Source organism: Callithrix jacchus, chromosome 15 (assembly GCF_049354715.1).
Source record: "Callithrix jacchus isolate 240 chromosome 15, calJac240_pri, whole genome shotgun sequence".
NCBI classification, from domain to species: Eukaryota; Metazoa; Chordata; class Mammalia; order Primates; family Cebidae; genus Callithrix; species Callithrix jacchus.
The window spans coordinates 78,023,004-78,047,651 of record NC_133516.1 but is presented as its reverse complement, the minus strand read 5'-3'; the positions used below and the strand labels follow the sequence as shown (position 1 = coordinate 78,047,651).

The 24,648-nt window shown below is 45.0% G+C and overlaps 1 protein-coding gene across 9 annotated transcripts in view; it reads right to left on the bottom strand.

The window, feature by feature from the left end:
* HEG1 (heart development protein with EGF like domains 1) overlaps positions 1-24,648 on the bottom strand; it is a 99,321-nt gene that overhangs the window by 8,588 nt on the left and 66,085 nt on the right. For all 9 annotated transcript variants that reach the window (XM_035273977.3, XM_035273979.3, XM_008982305.6 and 6 more), the window contains 4 exons: positions 21,148-21,282; positions 14,654-14,696; positions 14,486-14,523; positions 3,054-3,141 (listed from right to left, as the gene is read on the bottom strand). In XM_035273977.3, the coding sequence (XP_035129868.3) occupies positions 3,054-3,141; positions 14,486-14,523; positions 14,654-14,696; positions 21,148-21,282 (304 nt within the window). The remainder of the gene's footprint in view (positions 1-3,053; positions 3,142-14,485; positions 14,524-14,653; positions 14,697-21,147; positions 21,283-24,648) is intronic.

Here is a 24,648-nt window from a genome sequence, read left to right as displayed (position 1 = left end):
TGCTGGCTCCTTGTGGAAGTTGGGAACAGACCTGCCATTGTGTTGCTTCCTGGCGGGTGGGGTACCCAGGCTCAGATGATGACATACTCATGCATAACTACCTTCCCTTCTCAAAGGCAACAGGCACAGGCTCCTCCTGCAGTGGGTACACCACATGGTACAGAACATGTAGCAAATATGAGACTTCTGTCCCCTGAGTGCTCAGGTCATGTCCTTCTCGGGAACTGTGCCTAGTCTCATCCCCTGAAGTTTATTTCCACTCATATGGCTTATCTTTGATGGCAATTTGGACTCAGATGCTTATCTGATGGCAATTTGGAAAATGACAGGCAAAGGCTATACCATAAGGCCTGCATTCCTGGTTGGGCAGTTAAGGCAAATTACTCTTCGCTGCCTTTTAGGAGACAGAGGATATCTTAAAATGTCCTTCATGTCAACGGGAGAAAAGATAACTAGCTAATTTGAGAGGTTCCCCCCATCTGTTACATCTAAATAATTCCTGCCATTATCATCATCTCAGTCAGAGGTCATAATTATGCCTTATCTGAATAGATCATCACAGAGAAAGGGAATCAATTTCCTCCTTTCCCTACCTTTTCCAGTAGAAACTCAATCTCGGTGGTGTCCAGGGGAACTCCCCCTATAGAACCTTGCTCATCCCACATTGCTGCTACGACCTCTCTACTGCAAAAACATGTCATCTTTCTTTGTTTGTCTGCTTCTCCTTCTCTCTGTATACAGCTTTACTGAGAGACAGCTCACATACTATACAATTCACTCATTCAGTGGTTTTTGGCATATTCAGACTTGTGCAACCATCATCACAATTTTAGAAGTTTCATTATCCCAAGAAGAAACCCCATACCCCTTAGCCACCACCTTCCAATTCTCCCCTTTTCCCCACCAGCCTAGCCCTAGACAACCATTAATCTACTGCCGACTCTGTTAGATTTGCCTGTTTCAGACAGGTCATATAAACAGAGTCACACAGTAGGCGGTCTTTTGGGACTGGGTTGTTTCACTTAGTGTATTTTCAAGGTTCACCCACGTTACAGCATGTATCAATACTTTACTCATTTTATGCCTGAATAATATTCCATTGTATAAATAGATCATATTTCATTTATCCATTGACAAACTGGTAGAGTTTTCACCTCTTGGCTATTATGAATAATGTTGCTGTGAACACTCATGTAAAGTTTTTGAGTGAGTATACCTTTTCACTTCTCTTGATATACCTAAGAGTGGAAGTGCTGGGTCCAATGGTAACCCTGTCATTAACTTTCAGACTCTTTCAAAGTGGCTGCACCATTTTACATTCCCACCAGCAGTGTACAGGATTTCTAATTTTTCCACATCCTCACCAATGATGCTTGCTATTTTCTGTGTTTTGGTTTTTTCTTTTTTTCTTTTTCTTTTTTTGAGACAAGAGTCTGGCTCAGAGGCTGGAGTGCAGTGGCATGATCTCAGCTCACTGCAACCTCCGTCTCCTGGGTTCATGTGATTCTCTTGCCTCAGCCTCCCCAGTAGCTGGGATTACAGGTGTGTACCATGATGCCTGGATAATTTTTTAAATTTTTGGTAGAGATGGGGTCTCACTGTGTTGGCCAGGCTGGTCTCAAACTCCTGACCTGAAGTGATCCACCCAACCTAGGCCTCCCAAAGTGTTGGGATTACAGCCTGAGCCACTGGGCCAGCCACCATTTTCTGGGTTTTGTTTTTAATAGTTATCTTAGTAGGTGTGAAGTGGTGTCTCATGGTGGTTTTGATTTGCATGTCCTAGGTGAGTAATAATGTTGATCATCCTTTTGCGTGTGCTATGATTGGGATATGGTTTGCCCCCACCTAGTCTCATGCTGAAATTTAATCCCCAGTATGGAGGTGCTGGGGTGGGGCCTACAGGGAGGTGTTTTGGCCATGAGGGCAGATCTCTCATGAAAGGACTAATGGCTTTCCTGGGAGAGCTGGTTGTTAAGAAGAGCCTGATATGTCTCCCCCAGCCCCTTACCTCTCGATTCCTTTCTCATCAGGTGGCAGCTCCCTTCATCTTCCTCCAGGAGTGGAAGCAGCCTGAGGCCCTCACCAGATATTGATTCCCAATCTCAAGCTTTCCAGCCATCAGAATCATGAGCCAAATAAACCTTTTTCTTTATAAATTACCCTGTGATATGTCCCCACCCAAATCTCATCGTGAATTCCAATGCCTTGTGGGAGAGACCTGGTGGGAGGTAGCTGAATCATGGGGGTGGGTCTTTCACATGCTATTCTCATGATAGTAAATGAGTCTCATGAGATCTGATGGTTCTATAGGGGGAGTTCCCCTGCACAAGCTCTCTCTTTGCCTGCTGTCATTAATGTAAGACGTGACTTGCTCCTCCTTGCTTTCCACCATGATGGTGAGGCTTCTCCAGCTACGTGGAACTGTAAGTCCATTAAACCTCTTTCTGTTGCAGACTGCCCAGTCTCGGGTATGTCTTTATCAGCAGTGTGAAAATGCACTAATAAACCCAGCCTCAGGTATTCCTTTACAGCAACGCAAATGGTCTAAGACAATGTGCTTACTGGCCATTTGTGTATCTTCTTTGAAGAAATGTCTATTCAAGTTTTTTGTCCATTTTCAAAATTAGGTTGTTGAATTGTAAGAGTTCTTTCTATATTCTATTACAAGTCCTGTACTAGACATATACTTTGCAAGTATTTTCTCATACAATCCATATTTGCAAGTATGGGAGTCTTTTCACTTTTTTGATAGTGTCCTTTGGAGTACGAAAGTTTTTAATTCTGATGAAGCCCAATTTATTTCTTTTTTCTTTTCCTGCTTGTGCTTTTGGCTATTATTTTCTAATAAAGAAAATAAAGTTCCATTTACTCCCCTTCTTTTTTCTCATAGGCACCAAGTATCATAAATTCCCTTTCTCCTCTTAAAATGGGTTAGTCACACATTATGATTTAATACTGTGAACCATCTCAAGTATTCTATAAAAGAATAAAAACTGATCCTTGTATAGTCCAGACAAAGAAACAGGATTGGAATCTGAACTCTCATCACTTACCTGCAACAGGTAACAATCAGTGTGATGCCTAGGATGAGCAGGAGCCCACCTCCCGCTGCTGCGATCACCACAGTGATAAGCTGATAGGCTAAATGGGAAACAAAAAAGCAGATTGGCTGGAGGTAATGAAGGAAGGAGTGAGTTCTCAAGACTTGTCTCCCCTGATTCTACAGTCAATCACCCTCCCTGAGGGGTGCCCTCGCCTACCACTTCCCATTCTCTGGCAATGGATCCTCAATGGCTATCCCTAAGGCTCTTTGTATTTAGAAAGGTTCCTCCTCCTCCTTTTTTTTGGAGAGGGAGTCCCACTCTGTCCCCCAGGCTGGAGTGCAGGGATCTCAGCTCATTGCAACTTCTACCTCCTGGGTTCAAGCGATTCTCCTGCTTCAGCCACCCAAGTAGCTGGGATTACAGCTGATTTTTTGTATTTTTAGTAGAGACAGGGTTTCACTGTGTTAGCAAGGATGGTCTCAATCTCCTGACCTTGTGATCTGCCCACCTTGGCCTCCCAAAGCGCTGGGATTACAGATGTGAGCCATCGCTCCCAGCCAAAAAGTTCCCCTTTTAAAGCGACTCCTAGGATAGTGGCTCCTAACTTTTACCTGTGCACCAGTCCCTGATGACACTTTCACCAACCCATGGCAAAAAGAGAAAAATAAATGTGAATTATGAGTTTTTCAGAAACTTAATTTGGTCCTTTTTGATAACTGTTCTATAATCTAAGATTTTTGTCCTTTCTACTTTTCTTTCTCACTTAAGATGGGTGGCTTTTATCATGTGTAAATTATGTCTCACTAAATTTGACTTTTATAAAAGTAGTGGATGAGCCCAGGAGACTGAGATTGCAGTGAGCTGAGATCACACCACTGCACTCCAGCCTGGGTGACACAGGCTCAAAAAAATAAACATTAAATTAAAAAGTAATGGAGATAACACAGAATCTTTTCTTGGCCACTTCCCACTCTTTGGTGTTGTTTAATTTTTTTAGTTCATGGTGATAGTAGATATAAAAATTATTGATCCAGTTCTAGACTCTTACTTGATCAAATAAAAAGGAGGCAACCCTCGGTTAGACTCCCCAGTTTTATAAGGAACATTACTGATCAGTTAAGTCCAGAGTCTGGGAATCACTGCATCAACCATGCTAGAAACCGAGTAGCTCCTCAATAAATACACACTGAAGTGAATTACCAGAAATTATCAGTGATTTAAGCAAGTACATATCATATGTAGGAAGCAATAGTAAAAGCTTTAATTGTTTTTATATCTATGCATTTCTGGAAAAATCATATTCTCAATAAATTCTATTAAATATTCTAATTTTTTGTTTTCTGAAATATAATGAACATTGTGTTCTTTGATTGTAAGATCCAAGATGAAATGCCAGTAGCCAGATTCTTGAGAGTAATTAAGATCGGAACTGTGCTCTCTAGGCCCTTGTCCTTGTAAACAAGGATGAGGCACAGGGTGACACCCTCCTCCCCTCCTCATCAAGCTCCTAGAGCACTAGGTGCTGATTGAGAGTGAAGACAGGCAGCAAGCAGACTGTGGGTAAACACAAGCCACGCAGCACTTTACCTATCCTTTTCCATAAGTAAATAGCACAGAAAGCTGACTACTGTGCAAAACCATCGGTGTTAGGAAACAAAACCGTCAGTATTAAGATACCCAGGAAACAAAGCCAAGCCGTGGAATAAACACATTCTCTTCCTCACCTCACATGTATTTGAAAGTCTCTTTTTTAACAAAAGTGAAGACAGAAAACACACCTCTTGAATTTATCCACTTTTCTTCATCTCCCCCAACATGGCTCTGACCTGCCATCATCCCTTGTCTGGACAACTGCAACTGCTTCCCAACGCAGCCTCCTGTCCCCAGTCTTGTCCACTCTCTATAGAGAGGAAATCTGATCTTCCCGTTTCCCTGCTTTAAAAAACCCTCCATGGCTCCCTTTTTTCCTAAAGACCAAAGTCTAGCTCCTGCTTATTCTTCCACACCAAGTTAAATTTTCTTAACAAGCATCCCTTTTAGAAGCGACCCCTGCAAGTGGCTGCAGCTGTAGTAGGTTCCTGTTTGAAACAAGCAGGTTTGTCTAAAAAGAGACACAGATGGTGTAGAACAGTGCTTCTCAAACTATCTGTGGTCAAGGACCAGTTTTTTTGCTTTTTTATTTTTATAGAATCTGCCTCCATCACCCAGGCTGGAATGCAATGGTGTCATCTCAGCTCACTGCAACCTCTTCCTCCCAGGTTCAAGTAATTCTTGTGCCTCAGCCTCCTGAGTAGCTGGGATTACAGGCACACACCACCATGCCCAGCTAATTTTTGGTATTTTTACTAGAGGTGGGGTTTTTCTATGTTGGCCTAGCTGGTCTTGAACTCTTGGCCTCCAGTGATCCACCCACCTTGGCCTCCCAAACTGCTGGGATTACAGGTGTGAGCTACCACGCCTGGCCTGAGAACCAGTTTTTGATTGATTGTGCTTCTAGATATTCTTTTTTTTTTTTTTTTTTTTGAGACAGGTCTCACTATGTTGCCCATGCTGGAGTGCAGTGGCACAATCACAGTTCACTGCAGCCTTCAATTCCTGGGCTCAAGCAATCCTCCTGCCTAAGCCTGCCAAGTATCTGGGACCAAGGGTACAGCAATTTTTTTTTTGTAGGGACGGGGTATCACTATGTTGTTCAGGCTCGTCTTGAACTCCTGGCCTCAAGTGATCCTCCCATCTCGGCTTTTCAAAGTGCTGGGAGTACAGATGTGAGCCACTGTCCCCGACCTGGATATTCTTTTTAAATAAAGAAAATAAAGTCTCATGTGTTCTTCCTCTCATCTGTCCCCACAGGCACCAACTGTCATAAATTTCACTTTCTCTTTTTTTTTAAGGAGTTGACTGTGGACTGACATATTTGTAAAATATAATAAAACTCTTTTTCAGGGCTCCCATGCTTGGGTGTCACAGTGATGTCAGGTTAATATAAACATTCCTAAGTTTCAACTTCTGTGTTATCTTGCCACGGTCCAGTAACAGTTCACACAGTAGACCACAAGCTGAGTAGCAGTGACAGAGGCTAGGACTTCCTGAACTCCCATCTGCATCCCAGGCACCCGCAAGCCTTAAACTCAGATTCCTGGTCCCTGCTCCAACAGATTTGGTTCAGTCGTTCTGGGCAGGGACTCAGAACCTGCACTTGTAGAGGCTTTTATGGGATGGTGATTTGCCAGCCAATGGACCAGACCATGGTAGCACTGGTGTAGAAAGAGCACAGGAGAGAAAGAGCACTGGGCTGAAAGCCAGGAGACCACCCAGCACATGAGCAGAGAGAAAGACCCTGGGAGGGAACTCGCCAAAATGTTTGCAAAAGTTAGCACTGCCTTGGGTAAAGGTGGATAACTTGCTTTCTTCTTTGTGCTTCTCTGTATTTCCCAAATTTTATTTACATATTTACACACACACACCCCTCCCTGAAATCTTGACATTGTGTGTATTTACACATACATATTTTTTAGAGTACATTTGAGGTTCTTTGGCAGCCATATCACTGTAAACTTGTACTATCCCCCACAGTTCTTCTTAAAATCATTCTACATCTGATCTTTTCGGGTTAAGTACTGATTTTAGATTTATGATGATGTAGAAGTGCATGGATTTGAATAAATGCCAACTGAAGTGTTTACTAGCTTCAGAGGTGCTCCATTTAAGTGAGACAGGAGGCAGTGAATGTCATCTTTAGGCTTGTCTGTCCTGTCCTTTCTAGTGTGAAAAGACTTTCTGGAATGAAGAACTTGGAAGGCTTACTCTTACTTTCTTCTTGGCATTTGCTGACATTTCAGTCTCTCTCAAGCAGTGGATCCCTGTTTCCCTTATTCTTCACAGCTTCACATTGTTGTCATCACTGTTAGCATCTTTCATCAAACCAGCGGCACATTCTGAGTCTTGGCCTTTCAGCGGAGCCATATTTGTCTATGCTTATATGCTTCTTTGGATGGGATCTACTGGACTATCTGCTTAGCCAACCCCCTTCTGAGAACTGTGCACCCGCTTCCGGCTACCACCTTCTATCTGTAGCTGGGCGTGGGCGCACTCAGACATGTAACACCATCCCCTGACAACAGCTGGCTGGTCCTGGAATAAACCCACCATCCAAACTGGATCAGTTAGTTACCTCCCAGGAATTTGGGAAAGACAGGGCCTTCACTTTCAAAATTGCTGAGCTAGTGACTTCCCCACCCCCAACCAAGAGCTGTTTGGTGACCGTATTTTCCATCATGTTGTCTAGAAGGAGAGAGGCTGCATATAGACACACAGCAAAGAGCAGAGACGAGACACGAGGATGCAGTCATGGCAACACGTGCTCTCACAGGAAGCCCCTCGCTACGCCCAGCTGCTCAGGTTCCTTCCCCCATTTCCTTGGCTTCTGCCACTACTGATGCCAGGATCCTTCCAATAAACTCTCTTTGTGGCTTAGGCTAGGTAAGCTCACTTACTCCAGGAGAACCTTAGCCCACCTTCCTTCAACATTCTTGAACATATTACAGAACTTTCTAGGTAGCCACCTTAGTTTTTATGTTAAAATGCATTCAGTTTCTCTCCATATTTTTACTCACTGAGCTCACTCGCGATTTATGGTTAGCATTTTGCCTTTTATTTTTTAATCTTTTTTTTGAGACAGGGTCTTGCTCTGTCACCCAAGCTGCAGTGCAGTGGCATGATCAGAGCTCACTGCAGCCTCAACCTCCCTGGCTCAAGCGATCCTCCTACCGCAGCTTCCGGAGTAGCTGGGACACTAAGCGCATGTCACCATGCCTGGCTGACTCTTTTTTTTTTTTTTTTTTTTTTGCGGAGATGAGGTCTTGCTATGTTGTCCAGGTTGGTCTCAGATTTCTGGGCTCAATCAATCCTCCCTCCTCAGCCTCCTAAAGTGCTGGGATTACAGGTGTGAGCCACTGCACCCAAATTTTGCCTTTAAAATCTTTCCACTCTTCTTCCATCTCTGTTCACAGCATTCTTACTTTCCCCTGCACCTTCTGAAATTCACCTTCTTCAAGTCTAAAGGCAGGGTACATACCCAGTGCCCCCCACTCTCTACTGTGACAGTGTGCCACATGATTCTGTCACTTTCTCCTGAGTTGTTTTACACAACTCTATCCCTTCCACCTCACCAAACAGTCCTCGCTAGCAGGAAGGTCGGGTACGGAACAGCCGTTCCCTTTCCCCACTCCCTGCCTTCCCCCTGTTTGAAGTGAAGGGAGGCCAGTCAAGACCAAGTAAAATGGCTGCTTTTAGCTGACTGAGACTTCCAGCTGCCTTCTGGGTAATAGTAATAGATTCTCTCACCTTCCTCCTAAGCAGTTCAGTGCTGCCGTCCTGGAGGTTTGTTCTGAGTGACTCCCACCAACACAGGGCATTTCCATTGGTCCAAGTCTTTTATAACCCAGGGAAACAACTGGGTGAATAAAACTAAAAGACACTTTCTACACATGGCATCGGACCGTGGTTTGGGCTGGGAAGACAGTGCAGAATGGTATTTAGGCAGAACGTCTGGCTTCACAGGAAGAGGGCTCTCAGTGGGGAAGGCAGAATCTCACTCCCTGGTGGCGATGCTGGGAGGCTGTGAGGAAGGGGTCTCCTCTGAAGAGGTGTAGACCCTTTGAATGAAAGGATGACCTACAAAAGGGACACATGGCAAACATGAAAGAGGGATAGAAAAAAATGTCTGTGGCCAGAAAAAAGTAATCTAGGAGAATTATGTGAGTTCTATAATCACAAAGTGACAACATCCATGAGACAGAAAAATGGGGCTGGGCACGGTGGCTCACACCTGTAATCCCAGCACTTTGAGAGGCCAAAATGTTGGATCACCTGAAGTCAGGAGTTCGATACCAGCCTGGCCAACATGGTGAAACCCCGTCTCTACTAAAAATGCAAAATTAGCCAGGTGTGGTGGTGCATGTCTGTAATTCCAGCTACTCTGGAGGCTGAGGCAGGAGAATCACTTGAAACCAGGAGGCTGAGGTTGCAGTGGGTGGAGATCGTACCACTGTACTCCAGCCTGGATGATAAGAACAAAACTCCATCTCAAAAAACAAAACAAAACAAAAAAACAGAAAAATGGCTTAGATGACAGGAATATTTTAAACAGAGACTTCTGAAAGGCAGTAAGGGGAATGGTTAAGTAAATGACAGTATGTCCATAGAGTAGAATTCCACAGGGCTATCGAGAGTGACATTATAAAATTATGTAAGTGAAAACATTGCATAGTTTACTAGGTTTAAAAGCAGGTTATAGAACGGTATATTCAGTGAGATCCAAGTTCTCTTAAAAAGATATACACATATATATCTCTGGAAAAATATGTAACACCACTGTTTCTCAAACTTTGATACGCATATGAATCTGCATGTTAACTAAATTTATGACCCTGGCGAAAATTCAGATTTGGATTCAGTGGGTCTGGAGTGGGGAGCCTGAAGTTGTGCATTTCCAACAAGCTCCGAGGTGACATGGACTCTGCCAGCCTATGCCCCACACTTGGTAGTATGGAAACGTGGTGAACACAGCCTTCAATGGGCAGTGACATTGTTTACTTCTCCCCTTCCCTTAACTTCTATCTATTTGCTAATTAATTTGGGTTAAAATAGGGGAAATTAATGGACAGGTGCTGTATTGTTATTTTTTTAAAGTAATTTATTTTAAAAACAGAAAAAAGGCTAAACAACCCAAAGTGTCATGAGGGCGACTGTGAACCTGTGAGGAAGAACCAACATAAACTTCTAGCAACAGAGGAAATGTGCACACCCTAAGAAAAGGGTGGAGGCAGGGGAGAGAGAGACACGTCTGATGACACATTCCTAAAAGAATTCTGGGGCCATCTGGCAAACAGTGTATTTGATGTTGGAACTGGTAGAATCTGGGATACAAACAGATAGACAGTTTGCATATTTTGAAAATTAAAAGGAGAGCAGTGATAAGAAAGGTGCAGACCTGAGCTACCCAGGAGGGGGACCTATCTCAGCTAGGCCGGCAGGGCCCGCTTTTCCACAGGAGTGAAGACTTGAGAGAAAGACTTGTCCTGCCTTTCCAGTTATTGATTGATTGATTGATTCAGACAGAGTCTCGCTCTATTGCCCAGGCTGGAGTGTAATGGTGCAATCTCAGCTCACTGCAGCCTCCACCTCCCAGTTCAAGAGATTTTTCTGCCTCAGCCTCCCGAGTAGCTGGGATTACAGGCATGTACCACCACGTCTGGCTAATTTTTTATTTTTGGTAGAGATGAGGTTTCACCATGTTGGCCAGTCTGGTCTCGAGCGCCTGACCTCAAGCGACTCTCCTGCCTCAGCCTCCCACAAGTGCTGGGATTACAGGCATGACCCACTGTGCCCTCCCTTTCCAGTTTCTTTGTAAGGAGTGAGGACTGAAATCTGGGCACAACTAGAAAGCGAACAGAAACTTTTAGAGGGATAGGACATAGGTTATGCCTAAAGCCAAGATCTTCTGGAGTTAGATGATTGCAAGGAACGTAGGAGTGAGAATATCTTAAGACTGTGCTTGGCTGGAAAAAGCCGGCTTCCCCAGTCTCACTGGGCTTGGGTAGAGGATGTGCCCTAAGAAGTCTGCACAGAGAAGAAGCATTTCTTGCCTGTGAAAAATCCAGCCTGAGTCACAGCCCCAGGAAGGCTCCTGCTGTCTTTGGTGGCATAATGAGAGTAACAGCAGTGGGCGGTCAGAGCCCTGCTATTTGGCGCAAAACACTGGGTGATGAGTCACAGACTCCCAAGATGTTATCACCAAAGAGAGGGATGAATTCCCAATTCCTTAACTAACACTCAGGTCTGGGCCCAGACCTCAGAGAAAGAGGCGGGTGGCAAGTGCTATTTATTGTCAGCCACCATAATATTAACTGCCTTGCAACACTGAAACTGAGACATCAAAATGATAAAGCGATATTCACATGCCATCCATCACAGAATAACAAAAGTTACCACACTAACGATAAGCTGCCAGTTCCAAAAGGTGGCCGAGAGTGAACCATGCCGGCAGGCCTCTGCCCTCTGCTGGACACAGTGACGGTGACTCGGACAAATGTGGAGGAGAAAGAAGTCTGAGGAATCAGAGAGAAATCTTGGCTACTTCCAGGACCCCACAAACATAATGGGGAGGGCTTGACTTTTTCCTGACATAAGAACTTACAGGATAGTCAACGACGTAGGGAAACAGCATCCCCAAACATGTATAGTACTTAATAATCTCTGAGAAAAAAATTGCCAGTGCCACTTAGAATAATGCCCTGCAGCTCACACCCCTTTCCCACAACCCTGTATAGACTCATGTTCCCTCGATGGATCACTCTTCCATTCACTGGGAAACATGAAGCATTTTCTAATAAAACTTATTTAGGGGACAGGTGCGGTGGCTCACGTCTGTGATCCTAATACTGTGGGAGACCAAGGTGGGAGGATGGCCTGAGCCTGGGAGGTTAAGGCCACAGTAAGCCATGCTCAGGCCATTGCACTCCAGCCTGGGCAACAGAGTGAGACCTCATCTCTAAAAATAAAAATTGAAAACTAGGGAGCTGTCTGTCCAAAGCAGGTTTAAAGTACTAGCTCCTTCTATGAGAGGGCTGTCAGGAATGAGAGGCCTCAAGAAGACTGAGCAGGTCACATCTCTTACCTCCTGCTCCCTGGCTCACCCAAGGGGCACTCATGGAGGAGAAGAGCATGGCCACACCTCCACACCTCTCACCTGTCTCACTGGCTCTTTCTCTGCCATCAGGCAGGATTACATTCAGATGAGTTTCTTGCACATATGATACAGGTTGCTGCATCCCTCACATTCTTTTTAATCCATGCTTCATTAAATTGTCTAAGCCTCTCTGTTTCTAATACTTACAATATCTCAGGATCTGGTCCTCAGGCTTGTGAGGCAACCTCTACTCTTAGCCTTGAAGCATCTCTTCTGAAAGACTACATATGCATATACCATGTAGTTCTAGTATTCCAGCATTTGGGAAACAAGCCTTAAATATCTTAAATTTCTGTCTGATTATTCAGCCTTTTTCCACATTGAAAAGGTGTAGATTTTCTTATCTATTTTTGTGCACAGGCTACCCCAGTCTCTGATCAGTTTACGAGCTCTCTGTGACTCTGTTCTGGTTTTGAGTGAAAAATGAGATGCACACTAAAAAGTGAATACACACCACTCGGTAGTGTAGGCAACCCCTTTAAGGCACAGATGCCCTCCTAAATGCGAAAACACAAAGACCCCCTGAGCTCAGCTGAGAAACTGGCTTGCCTAAATACTGATCTTTAGAAAAGGGCAAATACTGCCATCTTTTTTACATAAGCCACATCTCCAAAATACTCAAGCCTACCCTGCTAAGCACTGACACCTAGAAAGAATTTTGACTACTTTTTAATTTATTAAAAAAAATCCTCAAGAATGATAACTTCCTTGCCTTATTAAACTGAGTGCACCAAACACCACTTAGCACATGATGACTGGGGTCCATTGGAGTGAAGGGCCGTGCTCACATGGTTCTATGGCCACACAGTGTCCTCTGGGACTTCTAAGGAGTACAGGTTTGTTTATTACACCAGCCAGGGCTGCAGGCTGCTACTTAAAAAGCAAACATCAATTCTGTGAGCTCCTGCCTCTCTATTCATATGACTGTAAATACAATTGCTTCTAAAGGTAACTCCCTAGTCTTTCTCTGAGGATATCGGCTGTAACCTCTTGCTAGTTTGCAGTCAGGACAAATCAGATGACCAAAGTCATCAGTAATTCTAAAAGGATATGTAATTCCAAGTCTCTAGACTCTGGCCTGAGAGTAGCTCAATGCTGGGTGCACCAAAATAATTTTATGTCAGTTTTATATGCAGCATCAAATGTATTTGATTTTATTTCATTATTTTTATGTTTTTAGTTATGCTCAAAAGAAGTCAATAATGAAACTTGCTAATAGAAAAGCTTTACGAACAAAGACAACGCCACTGAAGACATCAGATGTAAGGTATACCATAGGGAAATAGAAACTGGGGGCTTTTCTACACACATTAAATGAAATCGTGTCTACTTTCCTTCTAGTAAACTTAGAATATAGTCCACTGGCACATTTGTCTGTAGGATGAGAGACAGTGCTGTCCTAAACTAAAATCTTCATTGTGAGTATTTCTATTACATCTTTAATATGCTATATCCCCAAATTTCCTTAATTTTGCAGAGAATTTCAATTTCTAATATATCGATGTAAGAAAATGTCAGTGCAAGCAATCTTAAATGAATCACAACTGCTTTTCTCAAAGAACTGGATTAGGTGCAAAACACACCACGCTCACAGTCCCCACCAACACTCTTTGCTGCTTTGTGTTCCACCCTCTCCTTCCACTTGGAGCAGAGAGGACTCCTAAGTGTGTCTCAGTGACGCTCGGTGGGACTATGTTGCAAACCTCTAAGCTGCACCCACATTCTTCTCCATCCAGTCTGTTCTCACGGCAGCCCAAATTGCTTTCCTTGATCAAAACCGCTTTCCTGCTCTAAGACTTTTGCTGCCTGACAGTTGTTGATTAGAGTCTACACTCCTTGGCCTGGTGACCCCGACCACAGCAGTTCAGACCCCATATACTTTGCCAACCCCAATCCTCCACTTTCCGCCTTCCTATCTTCCTATCCTCCAGCCATGCCCACTTACACACTGTCCCCAGAACACCAAGGCCCACGGCTGCCTCAAGACCTTTGTCTAAGTTGTTTCCTCTGCCCAGGATGTATTGTTCCCACACCTGCTAGTCTAAATCTTTGCAAATGTTCCTCTAATTCTACTCCCTCCAAGAAGTACTCTTGAGTGTCCTCCCATTCTTCTCTGGGCACAGTCCCACCTCCCCATCTCACACCCCATGTCTGGTTATCACAGTAAGGCTCAGCACAGCTGGGCTATTTAGGAGTGAGTGTTTCTCTCCCCGCCCAGACCTTGAGCCCCTGGACAGCACCAGTCAAGTCTCTCTCTTTGTTGTCGTTGTTGCTGTTGTGTTTTGAAACGCAGTCTCCCTCTGTCGCCCAGACTGAAGTGTAGTGGCGTGATCTTGGCTCACTGCAACTTCTGCCTCCCAGGTTCAAGAGATTCTCTTACCTCGGCTTCCCAAGTAGCTAGGATTACACATGCCATCATGCCAAGCTAATTTTTGTATTTTTAGTGGAGATAGGGTTTCACCATGTTAGCCAGAATGGTCTCAAACTCCTGGCCTCAAGTAATCCACCTGCCTCAGCATCCCAAAGTGCTAGGATTACAGGTGTAAGCCATTGCACCGGCTGTTCTCTTTGTTTCCCCGCTTAGGTTCAGCACGGAACCTAAGAAGACTGTGGATGTGAGCTGAGGGAAATGGGAGGAGACTGACACCCGTGCACTAACAACAAGGGCAGGCTCCTGCCCGTGCGTACTTACGGTTTCCGCAGTTGAGACCACCAAGGCCGAACGGGCAACTGTAAGCCAAGAAAGAAAAAAGGGTGAGAATTAGTTTCAAATCTCAAAAGAAATAACTGAGGCAATTCATCTAAATAACTTCTAAATAAGATTTGTAACAAAATTAAACTAAATGAACATAGAGCCTACCTCATGCAGGTTTCATTTTCAAGCCTATACCCATCTTCACATGCTGAAAGAGAAAAGGAAAATGCATGAATGTGTCTGTTTACTGCTCCCAAACTCCCTGTTAATTAAACACCAGCCACGCTGAAGTTCACAGGATTATTCTAGTACCAAAGGCTGCAAATTGCTTTGGAATGATCCTGACTTAAATACTGTTGCAAGCACAACTCTTTTTTTTTTTTTTTTTTTTTTGAGACAAAGTCTCACTCTGCTGCCCAGGCTGGAGTGCAGTGGTGCAATCTCAGATTACTGCAACCTCCAACTCCTGGGTTCAAGCGATTCTCCAGCCTCAGCCTCCCAAGTAGCTGGGATTACAGTCATGCGCCACTGTACCCTGCTAATTTTTGTATTTTTAGTAGAGACGGAGTTTCACCCTGTTGCTCAGGCTTGTCTCGAACTCCTGATGAGCTGAAAGTGATCTTCCTGCCTCAGCCTCCCAGTGTGCTGGGATTACAGGCATGAGCCAGCATGCCTGACCTCAAATCTTAACCTTATCAAGAAACTTTTCTTAACATCTTTGTGGCTCTCGATCTCCAGCTATAAAAATTATTTTATTGGAGGTGATCAAGTGAAATAAGGCATGGAAACAGCTTAGTACAGGTCTGGTACATAGTAACCATTACCACTAAATCAATGTTTTGTAGTTGTAATTATTATTATTTTTTGAGCTGGAATCTTGCTCTGTCGCCCAGGCTGGAGTGCAGTTGGCACCATCTCAGCTCACTGCAACCTCCACCTCCTGGGTTCAAGCCATTCTCCTGCCTCAGCCTCCTGAGAAGCTAAGATTACAGGGGTCTGCCACGAAACCCAGCTAATTTTTGTATTTTTAGTAGAGATGGGATTCACCATGTTAGCCAGGCTGGTCTCAAACTCCTGACCTCAGATGATCTGCCCGCCTCAGCCTCCCAAAGTGCTGGGATTACAGACATGAGCCACCGTACCCGGCCTGTAGTTGTAATTATTATACGACCAAAGCAATTCATTTAGAAGTTCTCTATAGATGAAGAATGTCCCCTGGGAACATGCTTCCATCACAAAGACAAATGGCTCACCTTCATTAATGTAAATCAAACCTTTAACCTGACACTGGCCCTGCTGACGCCCTTCCAAGAGAAGTGGGGAGCTGTGGGTGACATCTTCTGGGGCACAGTCCTGGTGTGTGCCCAGGTTTTCATAACAGAATGCTCACCCTATAGTCTGTGTAGGGGATTTTGGACATATCTAGATGTGTGCTAACCGCCACCTTGCCCAAAGAACAGAACTTTGAACCCTTGGGTGGTGGGGCTCATGGAATGCCGCTTCACTGAAGCAGTTGTGGCCTGGCTATTTCCCTGGATCAGCAGTTCCTGAATTTATGTGATCACAGGACATTTTCAACATAACAATAAGATGACAAAACATCATGAGCTATAATGCATGCTTGGATGAAAGCAGACAATGAAAAATGACCTCACGACAAATTCTCTGCTGCAAGGAACGATAAAAATGTGATTCAGGGTTAATGTATGAGATACATTGCATAAAAGATCACGAGTAAGAAAAGATATAGGGTGTAAAGCTGCAATCCTTGATGGGGTAGCGGACATGCTAACAGTGGGCTGTGAGGGCTAGCAGCACGCATGTCCGGGGGTGAGGAGGGGCAGAAGGCTGGGGAGTGATGCCCTGGGGCTGGATAGCTTTCTTGTGCCCGATAACTTTCGGCATGACGATGTGTTGAATGTTCTTCCTCCTACTTTCTTCATGTTAGCAGCTGAGTGTCTCAGGCATCTGTTTTATTGTCACAGACCTTCTGTTGATGTATCACTCGAGTGTTATGGAATACAGTTTCAAAAACACTGTTCTAAATCATCTGTAATGGGTCTCATAGCAGGTATTAAAGAGCTGTGCACCTGGACTGCACTGTTTTGGCTCCACAGAATCACTTTTCCTGAGCTACAGTCTCTTGTATTAAGGGTTTTTTGTTATAAGCACAGTCATGGGAAAGTCCCTATGGTGTTTATTTGGGGATGTCATGGGCGGCTTTGCCACAATACCACTCAGTAACCTCTGGATAAGGATGCCCTAGAGAAATTTCTCTTGGCTCCATTTTTAAAAAAGACAGGGATGCTCCTGGACAGCTGCTCTTTTTACAGATCTCGACTCTTTTCAAAGTCATGTTTCTCTCTTTGCCTCAGTGTCTGGGAAGCTCAGCACTTAAATGTGGGGCCTTCTTTTAGCAAGCACATAGGACCCTGCTGTGTCTCTTTCTGTGTATTCACTTTCCTTCTGGCATCAACAAAACAATCTGTTTATTTCCCCTTCAACCTGATTTACTTTTTACATATTTTTAAACCTTATTTTATCAAATGAATTTTCACTAGATGCTTCAGATCCTTTTATGCCACAGGTAGAGCTTAATTGCATCCCATTTAGGGAAGAAGCAACGAGGCCCATCTCCCAATCTCTGATACCTGAGTTCTCTGCTGGCCTCACTCAGGTGGGGCCTTCTGTAAGGAGCCAGCTGAGTGCTCCTGCCTTTCCTGCGTCTGTGTCCAGTTTCCCTCCTCCTGCATGTGCCTCTTCCTCATGCTGCAGCAGGTCATAGGAATGGGGCAAGCTGCCCTGGATGATCTGTGGATGGCTAAGGCTGCAGGGCAGCCACCGGCGACTGCTCACTTCTCCAGTGACTCCTCCCCACCCATCTCGGCACTGAGGCAGGCTGATATCACATCTGCCTGTTCTATTCTGAACACTTCTTCCTGGAAATGTTTTTACATCCAGTCTCCCCACCCAACATTAGCCCTCATCTGCCGGGTGGAAGCGGTCCATTCCATGGCTGTCATCCAGCCAGATGTAAGGTCCATCTGTTTTATTCTGCCCATGAGCTGATGGGTTGGGCTGTTTTCATTTTGCTTCAGAAGTGACCTGGCTCCCTGATGTCATGATATTTCTCTATTTCAAATGGGCTCATTCCATCATTCATCAGTGGTTGAATGCTACTGTGCCCATGGGCTGTTGTGGGGAAACCTTGTCAGTGAGGCACTCCTGTGCTCCTTAGGACACATCATCTCACTTCTCATCTCACTCGCCTTATGAGTGAGTACCCATGTTTCTGGCACCAGAGACCGGTTTCATGGAAGACAATTTTTCCATGAACCAGCAGGAGGGCAGCCTGGGGAAAGATGGTCTCGGAATGAAGTATTCTGGAATGATACATCAGGCATTAGATTCTCTTAAGGACTACGTAACCTAGATCCCTCGCATGTGCAGTTTACAATGGGTCCGCACTCCTATGAGAATCTAATGCTAGTGCTGGTGTGACAGGAGGTGGAGCTCAACTTTACAGCCTGGTTCCTAACTGCACCTGCTGATGTGCAGCTTGGTTCCTAGCAGACCACGAACCGGTAGGGTTGGGGACCCCTGCCCCAGAGGGAATCTGACCACAGAGAATGGAAGATGAAATGAATGTGACAACAGCTAGTATATATTCCCAAACTGGGTTTCCCCTATTGCCATAAAAACTTTAAAAATAGAAATAAGTAGATGGTGGCATTTTTTTTTTTTTTTGAGGCAGAGAATCTCTTTGTCATCCAGGCTAGAGTGCAATGGTGTGATCTTGGCTCACTGCAACCTCTGCCTCCTGGGTTCAAGTGATTTTTCTGCCTCAGCCTCCTGAGTAGCTGGAATTACAGGCACCTGGCTAATTTTTGTATTTTTAGTAGAGATTGGCCAGGCTGGTCTCGAATTCCTGACCTTGTGATCTGCCTGCCTCGGCTTCCCATGGTGCTGGGATTACAGGTGTGATCGACTGTGCCCCACCAATGGTGGCATCTTAAAAACTTTTGTTCCCTTGCGGAAAATTATGTCTAGACATGCCAATCCTTTCCTATCTTATTTGCTGTCTTATCATTCATCCATCCATTCATTCAGCAGATACTCGTTGAACCCTGCACTGTTCAGGACATGGTTCTGGCTCTCAAGGCACTGGCAGTCTGATTAAAGAAAGAGACATGCAAACAGGTTGTGAGAACTCATTGCCAGGTATGATGGCTCATGCCTGTAATCCTAGCACTTTGGGAGACCAAGGTGGGTGGATTGCTTGGGTCTAGGAGTTTGAGACCAGCCTTGGCAACTTGGCAAAAGCCCATCTCTACAAAGAATACAAAAATTAGCTGGACCTGGTGGCAAGGGCTTATAGTCCCAGCTACTTGGGAGGCTGAAATGGGAAGATCGCTTGAGCCCAGAAGGTCAAGGCTGCAGGGAGATCTGATTGTACCACTGCATTCTAGCCTGAGTGACAGAGCAAGACCTTGTCTCTAAAAAGAAAAAAAAAAAAAAAAAAAAAGAATTCATCATGATGCCTGCATGATGGAAGGAAGCTAAGAAACCTAGGAGACAGACATTTACTTTGATTTTATATTTAGCATGATGGAAGGAAGCTAAGAAACCTAGGAGACAGACATTTACTTTGATTTTATATTTAGCTTTGAAAGTCTGGTAAAGACATGTTCTGTGAGACGCCCAGCATATTGTGTGTGTGTGTGTGTGCGTGTGTGCACGCGTGTGTGTGCGTGCACACAGCAGAGAACATAGAGACTTACTAATGTATATAGCTTGAATTGCAGTGATTTAGAAAACATGCTCCTCTATCCTCTATTATACACAGGACTGAGCCTTGATTTGAGGTATCAGTGCTCCAGCACTGGTGGCCAGAAGATGTCACTGCTAACCCATCAGAACCCAGCCTACAGGGCTGTGGCCCAAGAAGCTCCGGAATCCACTCATCAGAGGCCTGATGGCTGCAAATACTGCAGAGAAAGGGCTTCACAGGGTCTCAGCAACAAGCCCAAAAGCGAATCAAGGTTTCCTTTGGCTGCTTCTTGGGTCCTTACTTGGTAAACATAAGGTTGCTGGTGCCTGTGTCACCACACTTGGTAAATCTTTGACAGCTATTGTTAAAGCTAGCCTGTAAGTCAGCTATAAAATTGCTGACTTGGAAACAGAGGAAGTGGTGCAGGCCAGCCAGAAGCAAAGGTGACAGGGCCACTGTTGAGACACTGTTCACAGGGAACACAACAGCACCATGTTGTTGCTTCTGCCCACCTTGTGTCAGCTCCTGCCAGCAGCACAGTGCCCCAACACACGGATATTAGCCCAGTTTCCTTCCCCCATTAAGATGGGCTCAACTCCTCATTTCTAAGAGGCACAAGGAACAGTTTGCATGAAAGCAGATAAGATGGCACGAGGAAGCATCATCTCTTTGTAGCAATGATGGCAGTCTGGCATGGCACTGAGACATGCTGTGTGCCGGTCACACATCAGGACTTAGGCCCAACACAGAGAGTTGGCCCTCCCGTTCAAAACCCATCACAGGTCCCACCTGGAGAGCTGATGATATGCACTTGAACTTCGTATCCAAACCTAACCAAGTCAGAGGTCTCAAGCTCAGGATAAGAGTGCTGCCCTGAAATATATTTTTATCTGTGATGAACAGGCCCCTCTAATGGGAAGTCCTGATAGAGAAAAGTGGCATGTCACCTTGCCCCAGTATGTGATTTTTATTCAGATTCCAGTAACATCAATTGACATCTGTTACCAGCAAGGTGCTGACTGAGTAGGAAAACTGGTCATCCACGACAGCCTTTATATTGTTACTTTTTCTGGTGATTGCAAGTTGCAGCAGCCTTTTATAAGTTAGGGTGCGCGGTGCTCTGGACCGGAGTTGATATTTATTTTAAAGCAGTATTCTTGGACTATGTTCTTCGAGCAGTCTTTCCCTCAAACTAAATAAATTTAAGCTTCGCCTAAAAGGTTAGTAGAATTAGATTTCTGCTCTCAAACACTTCATGAGACCTTTAAAACCAGAACTCGTTAATTCCACAAAAGCCTGAGCCAAATAGCAGACCCGATGCTGACAGCTTATAAAGGGCCTCTGTATCCACTGCCTTCCTCAACTTTTAGACTCTACAATGGAGGGTCACCATACCCATTTCTCAGAAGAGGAAACTGAGGCTCAGAGAAACAAGGCAACTTGCCCAAGATGATACATGATCGGCGAGGCAGAGTTAGGCTCTGACTCTGGCCTCAGCTGTCTCTGAAAGATACTGGCCCGACTCCATGCTTGTACTTCCACTTTAAAAGATTAGCAGACAATGGATAAAGCTTTGGGAATTAAAACAATAATTTTTCTAACTTCCTTTAAGTGAAAAAAAAAAAGAAAGAAAGAAAAGGTACTGCCACTACAGGCATTCCATTCTCTCTTCCTTGGAATTTGATTGGCGAGCCCAGCATGCACCAGTCAGATAATGCCATCATTCCAAGGAGATAATGTATTCAATCCTGCCATGAGCAAAATAACAAGAACCAGTTACCCCCAGTTTAGAATGGTCACGCCTAAGGAGAGAGAGAGAAAGAGAGAGAGAGCGAGCTGGGCAAAGTCCCAGGACGGGGCACAGAACCACGGGCGAACCTGTGGCTACCTCGGCAGGAGTGGTCCATCTTGTTGAACTGAAAGTAGCCTGACTTGCACTGGCACAGGGCGACACCATCCAGGTCAGTGCAGACGGAGGTGTCTTTGTCACATTCGGGACTCTTCCGCTTGCACAAGCTGCCCGCTGGAATGGAAAAACAAGATGGTGAAACAAAACAAAACGTCCTCCACTTCAATGCTCATGCATCTGCATGAATTTTCTGTTTAAAGAGGCTGAGAACAGTTTTCCAAACAGTCTCAGGGAGCAACTCTTCTCTCCGGAGTCCATCTGCACTGCCTTCTGCCACTCCTTCTCTGGTCAGCCCCAGGCTGTGCACGAGTTATTTCCCCATTGAAAACATCCTCAAAGTGTGCCACAGACCAACGGAGAATCCAAACTGGAATAAACAGGGCCCTGTTCCCTCCTCTGGTGTCTACTGCAAATACAGTCCTTAATGGCCCTGTGTCTTCCAAAGGACTGCAGGGGTAGGATCAGCACAACCAGAAAATATGGCCAAGTTCTTACGAAGCCAAGACTTGGACTAAGAACAGGAGTGCAGGCCAGACTTATCTCAGGTAGAAATGCATCTCAGCTCTGTGTGTCTACATGGCCTAAAAAGGGACCTAGCACCACTCCCTGCGGCAGAATGGCTTGCTATCCTGATAGTGTGCTGCCTGCAAGAGACTGGTGATGAGGAGGAGTCTGAAAGACCATCTACTTGCCCCAGGCTGCAGTGTCATTCTGTTCATTCGGCAGTCTCCTCAACTCCACTGATGGGTTTTTGAGGCTTCTTCATCTCTGGGTCTTCAGTCCCTTGCATAAGGACTGGTTGGTACACACAGCAGCCTGTCACTTACCAGGCCACCACCAAGAGAAACAGAGGCAGGCAGAGGAGAAGCTTGCTACCTTGTTCACTTTAGGGCCTCATTCATCTCATGGATGACAAAGAATCATTTCATTATTATCAGAAAGCATTTCTTCTGGGGCATATGGCCTTCTATGAAGTTGTGTACATCAAACACAATGAGGGTGCATAGGTCTAATGTGTATATGGGGTACAGTGGGAGTAGAACAAAAATAGAAAACCAACTAGATAGTGGATAGTACCTTATTTACACCCATGTGCAGGGAAAGGCAAGCTAGATATTTGCCATTATGTGGGGCAAGCTCAAGTTCAGAACAGGAAGAAAGAGGCAAGGGGAATGGCCATGTATCTATCGTGCAGGGAGGAATGGCTGCCAATTTTCCAGGCACAGTCTCCCATTTCCCACCTTAAGGAGGATGCCAGCCTATTCAGAAGCCAGGTATGCCCTCTTAATGCTGCAAAACTGCCCCTGCCCAGGCAGGTTTTAGTGACGTGAGTTGCCACCCCACATGGGGTTCCCGACACCTGCCCTTTCGTGAGTCCTGAGAGCTCAGGGCCGGTGGACAGCCTGGTCACATGAGGTAAGCTTAGGACACAATTTCAGTTCTCAAAGCTGAATTTCCTGCCTTTATCAGTGGAAGCTGGCGTGCTCAATCAGAACCACATTTGTGTGTGTGATAGAATTTCCTTTGTTTATTGTAAAAAGTTTGTATTTAAGGGAGAAAAATTAAAAATGGAAAATCTCACTAAGCAAACACTGCAAAGCTGGCACCAGGGAGGTAATGAACTTCCACAATCCCTCATCTCAACTCTTTGAAGGCTTTGCCAGTCCTCAAGCCTGAAATTCCTCCAGGGCAGAAACCTGTCCAGGCTGACACTAGCCTTGTCCAGCAGCCAGCCAGAGTCGCCTGGTCTGATTAGATATTTTCTGGAAGCCAACGTCTCGTTTTCCTTCCCCCTGCCCATTAATCCAGCCTGTTGGCAAATCACCTTGCTGGAACAACTGTGCCCTGCACAGAAGCAGATCCACGCAAAAGCGTGGGACACAGGCCCTGCCTCTGCAGTGGAGTCGCTACCCTACAAATTCTCAAAGAATGTTCTACCATAAATCCATCCAATAGGACCACATAGAATCCCACTTTCACGTAAAACCTGGCAATGTGATTTTGCTACATTCACAATTCCCATGGTCCTTCCTGGGCATAACATCCGCCAAAACAGACAATGAGACTCTAAGTAAATCTAAAGCCGATACATTCCATGGGGGATTTCCAAAGACTAAACCTCTGGAGACAAGAGCTGCAGTTCTTTGAAAGGCAAGGAAGTGGATGTTTTGTGAAGACAGAAAACCCTCCCTTCCAATGGCAGTGTCCAGAGTAGCCCAGCACTGTCCTTATGCTGGAAACACCCAGATCAGAAGCTATCAAGGCCACCTCACTAGCACTCAGGAAGGTTAGCATGAGACCAGATGGGTCTTGGCAAATCCTGGAGAAGACCTGGGAGGAAAAACAGGGAAGCAAGCCTGTGTTTTCCAGCCGATATGCACAGCTGTCTTTGTTCTTACGGGCTCTGACAGGAGACGTAAATAGGAACGTGGGCAAGGCAGCAAGGGTGACAGGCGCTGTCCCATAAACCATATACAGGCAGTCGGAAGAATGGGAGTCAGACAGTGGGTAGGGCTGCCCTGAGCAGGCTCTTTCAAATCCAAATAGCTGGCACTTGATTTGCAAGGCATGAATGCATTTACGGAGGACAAAAAGTAACCTGGTACAATGGTGACGACATAGAATGCACTCCATAAATATTTAGTGAACTGAAAAGTACCTTTCCTACCTCACTGGGGAGGACAACTTCCTACCCTGGAATCCTTGGCAAGAGAAACAAAAAAGGAAAACCACTGAGTCTCAAAGTTTCGAGCACAATATAATGGGGCACGACCTTTCTACTTCACTCCCAACAGCAGTAACTTCAACCTCAGAAAGTTTAGATTTTTTTTTTTTTTCAAATTAATAACTAGCCTTAAATGGGCCAAGCTCTAGCTCTTATCCCAGAACAAAGAGTTAACAATCTGGCTCCCAAGCTCTGGAATATATAGGCTCACTCCAGAAAGCCCACTTGACTGGCAGTTATGGAACCCAGGCCCACTGAGAATGTCAATGTCGTGGATCTACCAGCAGACTAAGTGTCACCACCTGATACATTCTACTATGTCCAGCATCTGGATGCCAGATGGGAGGTTTAAACTAGATTCTTCATCCTCTGCCAGACCTACTTGTGTATTAAAATGAGCTAACTTTGATCAAGTAGCATGTGGCAATAGGGACAAGTGCCCTTTGCAAAGAAGCACTTTGGATTCCAGTGAGTTTTCCTGTCCCAGAGGTGAAACTTCCCGTCTAAGACCCAAACTTCCCTTTTGAACTTGTCTCCAATGCCTTTCTTCATTTGCCTCACACCAGATGCACCACAGAAGCTTTTGACAAAACAGACAAAGCAAGAATGAGTAAAAGAAAATCATCGTTTATGGTGCCCCTGTGGGCATTCTGGCCTACATTCTTCTGGTCTTGTTTCTGTGCATTTATAATGTGCAAACAAACAAACACAAAAGACGGGTAATACTGCACATGCTTTTTTATTTAACCTAATAT